At 55.1% G+C, this 15,888-nt stretch overlaps 1 protein-coding gene across 11 annotated transcripts in view; it reads left to right on the top strand.

Annotated features, from left to right (window-relative positions):
* The window catches only part of SORCS2 (sortilin related VPS10 domain containing receptor 2), a 445,133-nt gene that overhangs the window by 389,855 nt on the left and 39,390 nt on the right, over window positions 1-15,888 (top strand). For all 11 annotated transcript variants that reach the window (XR_012501643.1, XM_074350779.1, XM_074350786.1 and 8 more), the window contains 3 exons: window positions 4,180-4,359; window positions 10,223-10,369; window positions 13,366-13,468. Coding sequence is in view for 10 of the 11 variants with exons in the window: in XM_074350779.1 (XP_074206880.1) it covers window positions 4,180-4,359; window positions 10,223-10,369; window positions 13,366-13,468 (430 nt within the window). In the remaining variant the exon portion in view is untranslated. The remainder of the gene's footprint in view (window positions 1-4,179; window positions 4,360-10,222; window positions 10,370-13,365; window positions 13,469-15,888) is intronic.

The following is a 15,888-nucleotide window of genomic DNA, read 5'->3' on the forward strand; positions in this document are numbered from 1 at the left end:
CTTAATAGACTATGGTGTAGTGTAAACGTAACTTTTATATACACTGAAAAACCAACAAATTTGTGTGACTAGCTTAACTGTGATATTTGCTTTATTGTGGTGGCCTGGAACTGAACCCACAATATCTCTGAGGTCTGCCTGTACCAAAAAATTGAATAAATGGAACCAAAAAGAAATTCTGGAGCTAAAGGGATCAGTAATTGAAATGGAAAATCCTCTAGAGAGATTCAAAAACAGATTTGAGCAGACAGAAGAAAGAATCAGAGAACTTGAAGATAGGACAATTGAAATGATAAAATCTGAGGAGTAGAAAGAAAAAAGATTAAAGAAAAGTGAACACCATCTGAGACCTATGGGACACTATCAAGTGAACCAACAGATGCATTATGCAAGTCCCAGAAGGAGAAGAGAGTGAGAAAGGGGCAGAGAAATTATTTGGAGAAATAGTGGCCAAGAACGTCCTTAAAATTGATGAAAGACATGACTATACACACTTAAAAAGCTTGATGGGCTCCGAACGCTGAGAGTTCCACACCAAGACACATTACAGTCAAACTTCTGAAAGACAAAGGATCTTGAAGGCAGCAAGAGAGAAGCAACTTGTCACAAACAAGTGATCGTCAATAAGATTGTAAGCAGATTTCTCATCAGAAACCTGGGAAATCAGAAGGCAGTGAGTTGCCATAATCAAAGCGCTGGAAGAACTTGATGAAGGTGTTGGTTCATTACATTGTTCCTTGAATTTTATGTGAAAATCTATGGGGAAATTTCCCCCGTTGTGTTTATTTAAAATGTTCTTAAATTTTCCAAAATTACTTCTTCAAGATGTTTTCACTAGAACTAATGGAATAACACAAATATATATTCCCATTTCTACCTGCTCCCCTCTCCATTCCTCCTCCTCATGACGATCTCACATCCTCGTTCTCAAGGTAGCTGTTGTAGGAACTCAGAGACTTTTCAATATTCATTCTTCCCCTTCATTTTAGTTTAACAAGCCCCCAATTTTAGCTAGTACATTGCTTCCTGGCTAGGACTATATTTCCCAGCTTCCCTTGTAGCTACATGTGGTCATGTTTCCAACATCTGGTCAATGAGGTGTAAGTGGAATTGTCATATCTATGAGACTTCTCAGAGCCCTCTTTTAAAGGCAAGCCTTTCTCTCACTCTGTCCTCTCTCCCTCCTGTTGCCTTGCATGTTGACGTGATGGCTGAAGCCCTAGCAACCATCCTGAGCCATGAGGATAAGGGCCAGCTCATGGGACAGTAGAATGGTGACCCAGAAAGAACCTCTGTCCCTGGTAATCTTGTAGAACTTCCATACTGGAACGTTACCTCTGGACTTCTTTTACATACATGAGAAATGAGTTTCTATCTCGTTTGAGTCACTCCCCCACCACTGCCCCAGTTTCTATTACTTACAATCAAACCTAATTCTACCTGATAACAAATATTGACATTTGGTATTTCCTTCCACATATTTCTCCAGGCCATATAAATATATATACATACAAACACATATACATGTGTGTAATATTTTTCATCTTTTGTTTAAAAATGGAGTTAACTAAATGTCTCTGCTTCTAACCTTAAAAAAAAAGAATAGCGTAATGCAAATTTAAGAAAAAATTGCAAATTACTTATCATCCTCTAATCAGCAAGGATTTTTAAAAGATGTTTCTCAATGCAAGAAGTGAAAAGAATGCCCTCCGGCCCTGCTGGTAGGGAAGGAATTAATATAAACTCTCAGGACAATCACTGAGTAACATGCACAAGAGCTTTAAAAATGTTCCTGCTCCCCCTTGCAGCAATTTCCCTCCTTAGACTTATGCTGAGGATATAACCAGAGCTGCAGAGATCTGTGTCTGGGAATGTTCATGACTGCCTTGCACGTAACGATTAGAGGCTCACCAGTGAGGACGTGTTCACTGAAATACGGAACATCCACAAAAGGGAGCATCGCGCAGTCACTGACAGTGGTGTTCATCAATAACCTTAATGCCAGAGGAAAGCGTTCCCCGTGTAACGTGGAAGAGCAGCCACGCGCCGTACGTGGAGAGGCGTACGAGCCACTCCTGGGAGAGCGCCCAGGAGGAGACATCTTCAACTGCTAACGGCAGGTCTCTGTGGGGTGGCGCTGCCGGCAGCTCTTCCTCCCTTCATGTGTTTCCTCTGTCTCCCAGATGACAGTGAACATTTACCCAGGGGCGGAGGAGACCAAGTCGGACTTGATGCGATGACGGTAGATACTGATTGCTCCCTCTGTAACTGACGCCGGTACCGCCTCAGCTCGGAGCCACGGGCCCAGGAAGGCCTCCTCCTGCTGAGGCCGCAGAGCGACCAGCACGCCAGCGGACGCTGCAGCCTGGCCTGTGGCCGAGCGAGGAGAAATGAGGGGCGGGGGAGGAGCAGCGACGACCTTGCTCCCCGTGCCAGATTTCACACGCATCCCTCGACCCCCACCAGCCTGCTGTCCCATGTCACAGATGGGAACCACCAGGCCTGGGACCCCTGGCCTCTGTCATCCTTCCCTGGCCGTGAGCTGCTTGGGTCCCGTCCAGTCTGTGGGTGAGATTCACATCCACAGACCAAGGGCCCTGCTCGTGCTGCCAGGGCTCCGCCTGGTTGGAGGTGCATCGTAGGTACTTCACAGCACTGCGTCCCTTTTCTTCAAAGCCACATCTGTTGGCTGCTCAGTGTCGGGGGGCAGTGCAGACCGTAGGAGAAGGGGTCGTCACCAGCCTGTGCCCTGCCCAGGAGGCCTCTTCTGTCAACTGAAGTTCTCTCCCAACAGGACAGAATAGGGACCCTAATAGGGATCAGTTATTAGAGAGAGAGAAGTGTCCCGTCTCTGGGCCCTAGGATCAGATGAGAAGATGGGATGCAGAGGGTCTCCCAAAACTGTGCCACCCGCAGCGGGCGGGCTGGAGAGGGACAGCCTCTGCCGCTGTGGCCGGCAGTGCCCTCGCCTCCGCCAGCCGTCTGCAGCTCCCGGGTCGCGGCAGCTCTACTGCCAGAGGGGCAATCACAGCCCCCGCGTGATGGAGGCAGGGCAGTAGAGGCTGAAGAAGAAAAGCTCGTCACGGCTCTAAAACAGGCTGGCTTGCTCCGACGCCTGTTCAGGTGGCTCCCACACCGCAGCTGGCGCTGGCTGGGAGCAAAAAGCAAAACAAGAAACCGAGGTTAGCCCTGGGTTTCTTCTTCTTCCTTTGTATTTGATTGGGGTTTTTCAATTCTGAACTGTAAAATCTGGAACTGAAGCCCAAGACGGCTGCCGGGCCCTCATGAGCGGCCTGGCCTCCTGCTCCAGGTGACAATGACGCGGGGCCTGGGCTGCACACCTCCTCAGGACAGCCCTCCCGCCCGCCTGCTGGCGTGGTGCCTGCCCTCGGCTCCCACAGGGCCCTGGGCACCTGAGGAGACCTGGCCCAGAGGAGCTGTGGGTAAAGGGCACCGAGCAGCCGGTAATGATGTCCTGGACGTGAGGCTGGAGCGAATTAACCTGTTCCTCCCGCCCAGTGCACATTCCCTGAGAACAGAGACCAGGGTGGGTCCCCAGTGAAGCCCAGAGCCTAGAAGAGGGCCTGGCACACAGTAGGTGCTTAATGAATCTGTGCAGAATAAATGAACCAACAGATGACTTGTCTGACCCTCGGGATGGGATGGGGGAGGGGGTCCGGGAAGGAGACCCATCCCACCTCCCAGAGGTGATGGTCTGGGGTGATTCTGACAGTCTGGGGGTGCATGGAGGAAGAACTCCCCTTCACTGCAGGGACAGATGGGCAGACAGCCTGATGGGACGCCGTGGGGGACGGAGGTGTTTCTGCGCCCCACCAAGTGCCTGGGCGTCCCTCCCACCACCCAGTATGGAGGGTCTGAACACTCCCACTTTGGAGGCAGGAAAACGGAGGCCCAGGGAAGTAAAGGGACTTCTCTAAGGTCACAGAGCTGACAGCAGAGCCAGAATGGAAATCTAGGTCAGCCCAATTCCAAGAGGCCATGGCCAAGTCCCCACTCCTGCCAGGCCTGAGGCCAGCGTGCGCTGCCACCCCACCAGGCCTGCTCACCCCTTCCCCCAGGCCTGCCCCATCTCTCCCCACTCCCACCAGGCCAGCTTTACTCTCCCGCGCCAGCCCTCCACCCACGCCTGACCCTGGCCCCGCCGCCGTCTGTCCCCAGGATCTGCAGGTCATCAGCACGGACGAGAGCCAGGTGTTCGTGGCGGTGCAGGAGTGGTACCAGACCGACACCTACAACCTGTACCAGTCGGACCCGAGCGGCGTGCGCTACTCGCTGGTGCTGGAGGACGTGCGCAGCTCGCGGCAGGCGGAGGAGAACGTGATCATCGACATCCTCCAGGTGGGATGCGGGGGCCTGGGGCGTGTGGGGCCTGGTCTCACCCCTCCCCTGCTCCCCTCTCCTGCTCCCCCCACCCCCACCCACAATGCTCTGACTCGGGGCCCTGCAAAGGGCCAGATATTTTTGGCTTTGCAGGTCAAGAGGATACTTTTAGAGCAGGAGAAAAAACTTGCTCTTTTTAATGAAATTCAGAACAGAGGAATGGAGAACTTTGTAATAGGTCTACTAATGAGACAAATGAGATTCTTTTACGGGAGAGATAACAGTTCGCTGAGTTGGGGTTCAGGTTAGTAGTCCCCACCATGGACTTGATCGCCAGCCATCAACTGTAAAGTTGTTCCACTCTAAAGCCACTGCATGAAAACAGATGGAGGCCAGGTGGCCCTGAGGGACAGAGATTGGGGCCCCTTCCCTCTCAGGCCCCCTGCCTCTCTGCCTCTCCCCGACCCCAGCCCTGGGCTTCTCATCCCTCTGCCCTCTGTCCGTGCATCTACCATTTGTCTGTCTCTCTCCCGCTCTGTCTTCCTCTTGACCCTGCACTCCTCTCTCCGAATGTGGGGCATGGAGCCTCCCCACCTGCGGTTCAGATGTGTAAGGACCCTCTCCTCCCTGAGCCCTCCCTGGGGTCCCGCCCCACCTGTGCCCCATTTAAGCCTCCACTTGCTTTCATCATGTGTCACCGAGGGGCTGATGGGAGGCTCTGGGCAGGACTCCTGGCTCGCATGCCGTGCTCCCTCCCCCGGGAAAACACCTGTGCTCTGTGTCATCCTGTACTTGGATCCCACAAATGTCCACCGCACACCTACAGCAGGCCCAGCCTGGACCCCACCTTCCATGGTCTCCCGCTCTTTTCTTGTCCACATTGGAGGTGGGTACAGGGTGGTCCCTCAGCCAGGGTCCAGGTGAGGAGCTGAGGCTCAGGCAAGGCAGGTGGCCAGCCCTCACAGACTGGAAGTAAGCGGGAACACGAGACCTAGCCCGGTCTGTCCGCCCAAGCTCCACCCATCCTCCTGGCCAGCACTCCATCCCTCGGCCATTCACCCTTAAGCTCCTCCCTCAGGTCCTTCCCTCAGGGAACCCCCCACCAGTGGGATCACCTGCAAGAGGCCGTGCGTTCTGGTAGTAAATGCTGGGTGGTGGACCTGCCAGGCTCTGCCATCCCTGCAGAGCTGGGGAGGGCGTCCCGTCTGGGGCGAGTGGAGACTGGGGCAGACATGGGGGGTGTCAGTCGGGGTGGGAGGCGGCCTCTGGGCAGAGCCGGGGGCTGTGGTGTTCATCTTCTAGTTGTTAACAGCTGCGAGGAGTCACTCTCCCCAAGAAGGTAATGAACGTGGTCATTTGCTTACAATGAGAACCATTTGTCAGGGTTTACCTCCCCAGCTGGACGCAGAGGAGCACAGCCCGAGGCTCCCTGCCTTTTGCTGAGAGCTATACACAGGGCACAGGGCAGGTGGCCTCATCCAGCCTGAAACAGCTCCAAGGGGGCCACCAGGCATGTCACCCCTGGCATGTCACCCCTGGCTCTGATAGGCGCTCTCATGGCCACTGCGCGGTGCAGGTGTCTGGGAGAACGGGGCGAGGGCTGGCGGCACAAGGGCGCCGGGGACGAGGGCACTGCAGGCAGGGAACGTGCACGGCCCGTATGGCCCTTGCAGATATCCGCAGTGCCTGTACCGCGCACCTGGCTCCAGGCCCCACACTCAGGGGCGCAGGGAGGAACAGACCACCCCTCATGGAGCTCCAGACTCTACAGGAAGACCAGCTCCCAACAGTGGTTCCCACTGGGTGTGTCATGTCTAGAGGGTGCTGTGAGGGACAGCTGGCCAGCCCCAGGGGTGGGAGTCAGGGCGTGCTTCCTGGAGGAAGGGGTGCAGACTGAGTTGAGGCCGAGCAGAAGCCAGCCAGCCGAGGAACCAGCGAAAAGCAACCCGTGCCCAAAGACCACAAAGTGAGAGTCCCGGGGAGTGGAGGGAGTCCACAGTGGGCGGCCTGGAGCTGGGCGCCCTCGCAAATGACTTTGCTTCTCTGAAATGTGCCTAGCGGGGATCACAGGTAGTGGTTACAAGAAAAGCTCTGGGTCCTGATTGCCTGGGTTCAAATCCCAGTTCTGGTACATATTTGCTGTGTGACCTTAGGCAGGTTACTTAACCTCTCTGTGCTTTGGTTTCCCCATTGTGAAACAAGGATGATAGTAGTACCTTCCTCAGGGGGCTGCTGTGAGAATTCGAATCACCGTTTCTGTTAAATACACAGAGCAGCACCTGGTGCTAAGTCCGTGCTCAGCAAGCTCTCAGTTGTTTTCCCAGCACTTGCATTTTCTGGGGATTCGAGATAATGTGTGGGAGGGACGTGGCATAGAGTGTCTAGGAAAAACGTCTCATCCCAGATGTCAGGGAGGCCCATGAACGGCCACCTCTGCAGGGTGGGCCCCGGTTCCAGGCAAAACAGCACACCTTTTCTGGGGGCATCTGGAAGAGAGCTGAGGGGGCATCCCAGCCTTGTTCCCGGACCCCCAGAAGCCCTGGCCACAGTTGGGAGACAGCCATTGTAGGGGGCTGAATGGGGACCCCGAAAGATACAGCCACATCAAATCCCTGGAAACTGTGACTGTGAGCTTGTTTGGAAGAAGGATCTCTGCGGCTGTCATTAAGTAAAAGATCTGGAGATGAGACATGCTGGATTATCTGGGGGCCCTCAATCCAGTGACCTCATAAAGATCCTCATAAAGATCAGAACAGGAGACGGACACACAGGGAAGAGGGCCATGGGAAGTCACAGCAGAGGCTGGGGAGATGTGGCCACAGTCCAGGAACACTGGGGCCACCTGGAGCTGGAGGAGATGAGGAAGGAGCCTCCCCTGGAAACTTCAGAGGGAGGGCAGCCCTGCCAACACTTTGACTTTGGACCTCTGGCTTCCAGGCTGTGAGAGGACAACTTTCTGTTGTCTTAAGCCACCAAGTTTGCAATGTTCTATCGCAGCCAGGAAAGTCACACAGCCATGGGGAGGGCAGTTACGTGAAGTGAGCACATCAGTGTTGGGAGCCAGGGCGTGGCTGATAAGGCCCACCCCAGGGAAACTCAGCCCACACCTCCCCTCTCTCAGTCGGGAGGGTCCATGCTATTTACTGCTGAATGTTTTCATGGAGACCAGTTGGGGTATACAGTAGCGCTTTCCGAATAAAGCCAGCCATCACTGGGCCAGTCAGCGTCCTCTCTGCCCCTAGGGGAGGCATCTGCACTCAGTGCTGGGCAGGCCAGGTGCCCACCCAGGTGATGCCCCAGGTGAGCCAGAGACAGAGTGGTGAGTGAGAGAAGGGGCTGTGTTTCTCCATTCCCCTGGAGCCGTCCCCCACAAGGACCATCCTGAACCATCCCCAAAGCTTTGTCCGTGGAGATGATGGCCGGACCCCCACTCCGGACCCCACCCCAGGCAGCAACGTCCTAGCAGACGACACAGGCAATGGCGGATGGAGGCTGGCAATCAGCAGAGGGGAAGATTATCCTGGATGCTCCAGGGGGCACCCTGCAATTACAAGAGTCCTCAAGGTTGGAAGGAGGGTCAGAAGGAAGGTCAGAAAAATGCATGAAATCATGGAAGAGTGACCAGGGAGATGCTGTGCCACTGGCTTTGAAGATGGAGGAGGGATCGCAAACCAAGCACCTCAGGTGCCTCTAGACACTAAGAAAGGCAAGGACACAGCGTCTCCCCTGGAGCTGGCGGAGGGGATCAGCCCTGCCGACACATTGCTTTTAGCCCAGTGGGACCCATGCTGGACTTCCGACCTCCAGAGCTGTAACATAACTCATGTGTGCCGCGTTAAGCCCCTCTGCCTGGGTCACTCTGTTGGAGCAGCACTGGAATTGCTACCCCGTTCACTGTGTGTCCATCCCCTCGGGGTCCTCCTGGGCGTGCTCCTCGTGTGCTGGGCACTTGGCCAAACTGTGCATCAAAGATTAGGAGGGTACCAACCTCCTGGAGTCTGGGGACTTGATGAGGTGGCACTCAGTAACTCCCTTGACTACCACGTAGAAGATTCTTAATAACTGTGTGTTACCACTCAAATCCTAAGCATAACCCTTGGCCATGGAGCCTCAGGTAAAACTCATAACATCCTGAGCCTCAGTGCCACCGGCTCACCATGAGAAATAGCGACATCCTATTGACAGAGTAGCAAAGGCTGCTTTGTGCACACGGGGGCTCTCAGGAACTCAGGCCACATCAGCGGGGCTCAGTTACTGGGTCCAAGGCCTCCCTGCCCAAGGAACTTCCAATTTGGATCCCCTTTATTTCTTTTTCTTGTCTAATTGCTGTGGCTAGGGCTTCCAATACTGTGTTGAATAGAACTGGTCAGAGTGGGCATCTTGTCTTGTTCCAGATTCTAGGGGGAAGGCTCTCAGCTTTTCACTGTCGAGTATTCTGCTGGCTGTAGGTTTGTCATAAATAGCGTTTATTATGTTGAGATATGTTCCCTCTATACCCACTTTGGTAACAGTTTTTATCATCAGTGGGTGTTGAATTTTATCAAATGCTTTTTCTGCATCGATTCAGATGATCATGTGGTTTTTGTCCTTTCTCTTGTTGACGTGGTGTATCATATGTTGCATATGTTGAACCAGCCTTGTGTCCCTGGATGAATCCAACTTGACCATGGTGTATGATCCTTCTTGCGTGCTGTTGATTCTGTTTGCTACTATTTTGTTGAGGATTTTTGCGTCTATGCTCATCAGTGATATTGACCTATAGCTTTCGTTTTTGGTAGTGTCTTTGCCTGGCTTTGGTATCAGGGTGATGGTGGCCTCACAGAATGAGCTTGGGAGTGTTCTCTCCTCTTCAATCTTCGGGAAGTTTGAGAAAGACCGGTGTGAGCTCTCCTCTGCCTGCCTGTCAGCACTGCCCAGTGAGGCCGTCTGGTCCGGACTTCTGTTTGCAGGGAGGGCCTGCTGTTGCTGAGTCTGTTTCACTTCTGGTGATCAGTCTGTTCAAGCGGTCAGTTTCTTCCTGATGCGGCCTTGGCGGGCCGTATGTTTCCAGGAACTTGTTCATTTCTTCTAAGTTACCCACTTCATCGCCACACAGCTGTTCCCAGTGTTCTCATGACGTTCTTGTGTTTCTCTGGTGTTGGTTGAATCTCTCCGCTTTCTTTTCTTACCTTGTTTGTTTGTGCGCTCTCTCTCATCTTCTCGGTGAGCCTGGCCATTGCTTTGTTAATTTTGTTTACTCTTTCAGAAAACCAGCTCTTGGTTTGATTGATTTTTTTTGTTTTTTTAAATCTCTGTTTTCTTTATTTCCTCCCTGATGGCTCTGACAGTCATCTTGAAGTGAGCCATGCAGGGTTCTGATCGGCGTCATCTTGTTCATTTTAAGCCCAGCTCCAGGGTCGGTTTGTTCCCATTTCCTTGAGGCCAGTTCTCCGAATTGTGGCAGCTTCTGTCACGGCTACAGTCTGGTCATCTTGTAGTTAATTTCTTCCACCAGGTGGGGGTTTCAGGCCCTACAGGACAGCTCAAAGGAGAAGGCTCAGGGCGTGATCTATAGCCCTTGAGAGGGAGCTAAAGGTCCTCGACTTTGTTTAATGACTAAACTATTATTTTGTTTTGCTTAACTCTTTCCCTTTGTTCCTGTATTTTCTTATTTCTCTGATTAAACTTACTCTTTGACTAAAGTTTTTCTACAGACAAGAGTCCAGCAGAGCACATGTTGGGTGGGGAGCCTGTCCTGGGAAGGCCCCGCAGGGTCCTGCTCCGTCTCATGTGCAGGCAGCCTCAGCGCCAACTGCTGTCGGGGTGCAGTGAGGCCATGCACCCAGAGCTCCGAGCAAGGGCTGGCCCGGGTCGCACCACCCTTCTTGTACCTCTGTCCCAGGTCCGAGGGGTGAAAGGAGTCTTCCTGGCAAACCGAAAAGTCGACGGAAAGGTGGTGACGCTTATAACCTACAACAAAGGCCGAGACTGGGACTACCTGAGGCCGCCCAGCACGGACATGAATGGAAAACCCACCAGCTGCAAGCCAGTAAGTGTCCTGCCCGCTTTGCACGCCTCCCCCGGGGTGGGCACTAGACGTTACTGCAGGACCTGCGGGTCAGAGGTGCTGACATCTGAGAAGGACCATCTGGGAAACACGAACCTCCTGTTTCTCTGGGCGTGGCGGAGAGGGTCGTGTGAAACGCCGTCCTTTACAGGAGGCTTAACTGGCGGTCAGAGGGGGAGTGTATCACTCAGCTCCTGACGCAACAGTGCTGTGTAACAAACCACCCCAAACAATAATCGCTGTCCTGCAGCTCTGTGAGAGGCTGGGCTCGCTCGTGCATGTGGCTGGTCAGTTTCGGAGGGGATCTGTGTGAGTGTAGGTGCCCGGTGTCTTGGCTGCCTGGAGGGTGGGAGGGCTGAATTACCCTTTCCTTTTTCATTCAGCAAAGTCCTGCTGATAACTGAAAACCCTGCCTACGTGTCCCCTCCACTGAGAAGCCTTCACAGGGCACACTTGCTTTTGTTTCCTACTGGTCTCACAGTCCAGGGCCTTGCTCTGGGGATGGCCAACCCCATGCCTTGCTCTGACTCTGTAAATAGAATAATGGTGCCTATCTTACAGGGATGTTCATTCAACAGACATGTAAGGGTACCTACTACGTGCGAGGTGCTGTTCTGGGTGTTTGGATACATCAACACACAGAACAGCAGAGAATCCTGCCCCTGTGGGGTCTGCCTGGGTCTCTGCAGGGCCCCTGAGGGTGGCAGGTGCCCTTCCTTGCCGGCCCCTGACTACCCACCTAGGGTCAAGGTGGGGCTCTGTGCCCTCCAGGCAGAGCCTGAGCAGGGACGGCCCCTTGCTCCCAGACTTCACCAACCAGGGGCCTGTGCTCGGCCTCCACGGAAGCCCCCCTCCGTCTAATAACAGAGGGTGATAGCACCTGCCGACCTACGGGGAGGATAAATCACCTGCTGCCTGTAAAAGCTCTTCTGAGAAGAGAATCGCTGTGAAAGGGCTAATTTTTGTATCATCATCGACAAAGTTAAGCCATATTAATCTGTCAAAGCAAGTTTTTGCTAAGAATAGATTCTTGTCTGCAATTACGCAGCTCAGCGAGGAGATAACCTTTCAAGATTTATGTCCCGGCCTTGAAATAATAAAAGTAGGAGCCACCTGGTGGGTGTGTGGCCGTAGGCAGGCACACGGAGAGCCCGATGGTCACAGGGGAGCGAGGACAGGTGCGCGGGACACCCAACAGGGCACCAAAAGCAGAAATCGCAGCCTTGGCTGGGAGGCTGTTTCCCTGTGTGTGTGGCCCTGGCAGCGGGGGCGGGGGGTGTGCAGGGTGGGGCAGGCAAGGTCACTCTTCTCTGACTGTCCTCCCCCGGCCCCGCATCCTCCCAAGGCACAGGGCAGACGACACTTGACGGTTGATTTCTCATGAGAAAATATGATTCCTGCTTATTGCAGAATACTTGGAAAATGCAGAAATGTATCAACAGAGCAGCGAGGTATCGCTGTACCCACGTCACCCGGAAGCAGCAGCAGTCGGGCGTTCTTCAGGCCCCACTGACTTTCGTTCACGTTAAAAAGTCCTCCGTGGGAGTCCTGACACCTGTGCGATTTCCGAGTCTTCTGTTTCCCTTTCCTCTGGGTCATGCAGGGCTTCCCAGGCCATTCGGCCAGCCCTCCGGCTGGGGCGGCTTCCTGCCAGTGAGGGCGCGAAGGGAGGGTTTACTGGCTAAGCGGATTAGACCTGTTTTCACAGGATGAATCGCTCTTGGAAGATGGTTTTGTGTCTGTTGGCATCTGAATTCAGAAAGGAAATCCATTCATTTTCCTGCCTATGGTCAACTCTTCTCAGACACGAGACTGAGCCATGAAGTGGGGTGTCCGGGCGGCGGGTGGCCTCGCTCACGCCAGCCAGCAGCATGGTCCACTGGCCATCTGACTGTGTTTGATGGATGCTTCTGTAGGGCACCTGCAGCTCCTGCTTGGAGAAGGGCCGAGAAGGCGGAGCTTCGGGACAGCGTGGCCTCCCTGCTCGGCCCACGTCACACCCACCCAAGCCGGGCCAGTACCCAAACCCTCCCCAGGCGTTCAGCACCGACTCCCCTGGCACCAGCCTGCCCTGGGGTCTTCCCACTCTTCGGGGGCCCCTCCGTGTCTGACTGTGCACCCCGAGAGCAGCCTGGCCCTCACTGCTCCCCGTCCCATCACATGAGCAGGTGCTGAGTGCTTGGGGGTCAGCCCCTCCAGGTCTGCCCGGCCTGCCCTGCCTTCTATCAGCCCGGCCAAGACTCTGCTGGGGGCGTTTGTAAGGCCTTGTGCCCACCTGTCAGACACCAGCAGAGCGCTGGGTGCCCCACACACAGCACCACCCCCAGGTCCTGGACAAATGTATGAATGCCAAATGCGCAAAGCTCGCCAGCACCCTTGGTTTAAAGCCCTGGCATTTTTTAATAATGTGCCAAGAAACAAGGAATTTTGAAAAGGGCAAAAGAGATTTATTGTGTTATAATATTTCTGTTTCATTGAAACAAGTGAGACATGTCTAAACTGGGCCCTGGCACAGCCGCCCTACCTTTCTGCCTCCCGCAGAGGACACAGGCCTTACGGGTGTCCCGCAGCTGCTCCCTCGTGCCCAGGCTACCGCGGTCACCCAAGAGGCCCCCAGTAAAGGTCCTGGACGGATGAATGGATGAATGTGGGCGTGGGCCGGGCAGGCTCCAGGGGTCACTTTCTGCAGCCCCGCTCTGCACTCAGGAGCCACCCTGGGGAGCTCACCCTGCCGGCACCCATGCTGGGAGGACCCTCCCTTGGAGCAGCCTCCTGGCTTCCTCCACCAGCAAAGTCACCTGGCCCAGTGGTCAGCCTCAGAGCCTCCCTCCCACCCTCCTTCCACTCCCCCGAAGCGCTCCTGGCCCTGCCTTCCCACCCAAAAAGCCACAGGAGTGGATTCAGCCTCAGTACTACTTTTCCTAAGGTCGCTGCTCCTGCCCACGTGCTGACCGTGGCTCCCTGTCTCCCCCTTGCAGCCGGACTGCCACCTCCACCTGCACCTGCGCTGGGCAGACAACCCCTATGTGTCGGGCACTGTGCACACCAAGGACACCGCGCCGGGCCTCATCATGGGTGCAGGTAGGAGGCCGCCATTACGGTCAGATGAACCTGCGGGGAGCTCAAGGGTAAATCGTGATGGTCGTGGGCCTGGGGCTATGGTATGTCCACTAGGGGGCGGTGACACAGCATCTCCAGGAGCCCAGATGACACCTCACCCTGCGGGGCGACTGCATGGCCCAGCACAGGCACGTGATACGTGCTGGCTAGACGGAAAGGTGAATGGATGGATGGGCGGATGAATGGATGGATTAATGACCAACTGAAGGATGGGGGAATGGAGGAACCGGATGAATGGATGGGAGCATGGGTGAAAGGGTAGTTGGATAGTTGAAAGAATGGACAGGTAGATGGCCAGATGGAAGGATGGATAACAAAATATGAAGGCGTACAGAGAAGGATGGATGGTGGAATAATGTGCATCACGGTGGACATTTATTGGTCCCTGAAGAGGGTTCCAGTTTAGTGGGGAGCGAGAGACACATATGCAACTAACATGAAGGAAAAAAAGAAACGTAAGTTATGGTTGTGTGTGCCTACCCCATTAAACTAGAACCTTCTTCAGGGATCACTCAATGTCTGCCGATCGAATAAAACTTTAAAATGATGCTTATCTGCGTTAGAAGAACCATTCCCAGTAAAAGCACCTGTTTTAATAGTCCATGGCCAGGCGGCGGCTGGTGTCTGGTTTTCCTTTCCGCTCTCAGTGCCGTGAGCCCCTGCGGGGCCCAGCGCAGGCACAGCCTCTGCCAGCCCTCAGCAGCTCTGGGTCCAGGGAAGGGGCCCTGGAGACCACGGCTATGAGGGGAGGGCAGGCAGGGCTGTGTCGCCATGCTCACAGTTGTCATGGTGACCGTGTCTCCCCGCCACCCACGCCAGGCCCTGACCCTGAGAGGTCAGTTACCCCGACTTTACGGAGGTGGAAACTGGAGCCCAAGGAGAGGGAGGGGCTTGCCCCAACTTGCAAGGCTCCCCATCAGGAAGCTTGAGACCCACCCCACAGGGCTCACCGCTTCGCAGCCCCTCCAAGTCCCCCCAGGAGGGGCTGCTGTGTCCCTCCCAACCGGGCAGAAACCAAGGCTCTGGGCGGGGCTGCCTGGCCCGGCCATGCATCCAGGGTGTGGAAGGGCCAGGCTGAGGCTTTGCACACCCAGGGTGCAGATGGGGTAGGTGGCAGCCAAGGAGACAGTGTCTCTGCCTCGTCCCAGGAAACTGGCTCACAGTTTCCTGAACCCAGGGCGCCAACCCTCCATCTGCTGCAGCACATCTGGGACACGGAGGATTTGGGTCCCGGACCCTGAACTGGACGCCACATCCGGCCCTTCAACACGTGTACCCCAGCAGGAGGCCTGGGCCTGGGGGGGCTCTTGGAGGCTGGGTATGAGAAAGTGAACGAATGAGCGGGTGAACGAATGAGTCGGTGAATGGCCACTGGAAAGCAGGAACAGTCTTCCAGGCAGAGGAGGGAGCGTGCTTTTCAGGACAACCGAGTGGCAGCCCACGAAGAGGCCAGGAGGTGGCAGCCCTGTCGGCGCCATGGGTCTCTGGTCGCAGGAGACCTTGGCGGTCAGGGTGAGGGGTCCCGACTTCATCCTGTAGAGAGGGGGCTTTCCATGGGGGAGCGGCCAGAGCAGAGGCGCTTGCGGGTAGAACCATCCAGCTTCTGAGGTTCCTCCCGTCCCCCTGTGCTCCCGATCGGGGCAGGGTCTGCCTGCGTCGGCGATGGGCGTGCACCACTGAGACGTCTCACGTCAGCGTCGATTGCAGTGCAGCTCAGGGGCACCAGGGCCCACGCGGGGACGGGCTGGGCCCCCGCGTCGGGCACCTGCAGTCGTGTGGACCCTGTTCCCTGGGCCTGAAGGCGATGGCTTATTTAAAATGGGCTGAAACCCAAATTATGACCAAAGTACAAAAGGCACAGTTTCCAGTATTTCCACCTTGGGCATTTCACTGGACCGTCTGAGCCTCAGCTTCCTCACCTGCAAAAAGAGGACAAACTCATAGACTGCTTTGGGGATCAGGTAGAAAGCGTGGCCTCCAGGTGTGTTTCCGCAGGTCATCCTGTCGTTCGAGCAGAGCCTGGACGCCACTGCCCTGGGGCCAGGCTCCATGCCGGGGCCCTTGTACTGGGGGCCTGTCCTCCGGTCCAGTGGACAGAAGCCAGACCCCACAGGTGGATCTAGAAGTGGAGCCATGACTCCAGTGAGGAAGGCAAAGGATGTGTTCAAGAAGCAAAGACAGGAACTCTGGCTTCTAACCGCCAGGTTCGAGAAATAGCTGTAGCGAACTCAGAAATAAGCAGGCAGATGGAGGGCGCCAGCTGGAGTGTTCCTCCTGACTGGGCGAGTCGAGGGCACAAGTCTGCAGAGGCGGGTGGTTAGGATGGGGGCGCCCCTCCCAATTCTGACTCGGACTTTTCCGAGCTCTTGATCTGGGGCGAG

The sequence above is a fragment of the Camelus bactrianus genome, chromosome 2, assembly GCF_048773025.1.
Source record: "Camelus bactrianus isolate YW-2024 breed Bactrian camel chromosome 2, ASM4877302v1, whole genome shotgun sequence".
Taxonomy (NCBI): Eukaryota; Metazoa; Chordata; class Mammalia; order Artiodactyla; family Camelidae; genus Camelus; species Camelus bactrianus.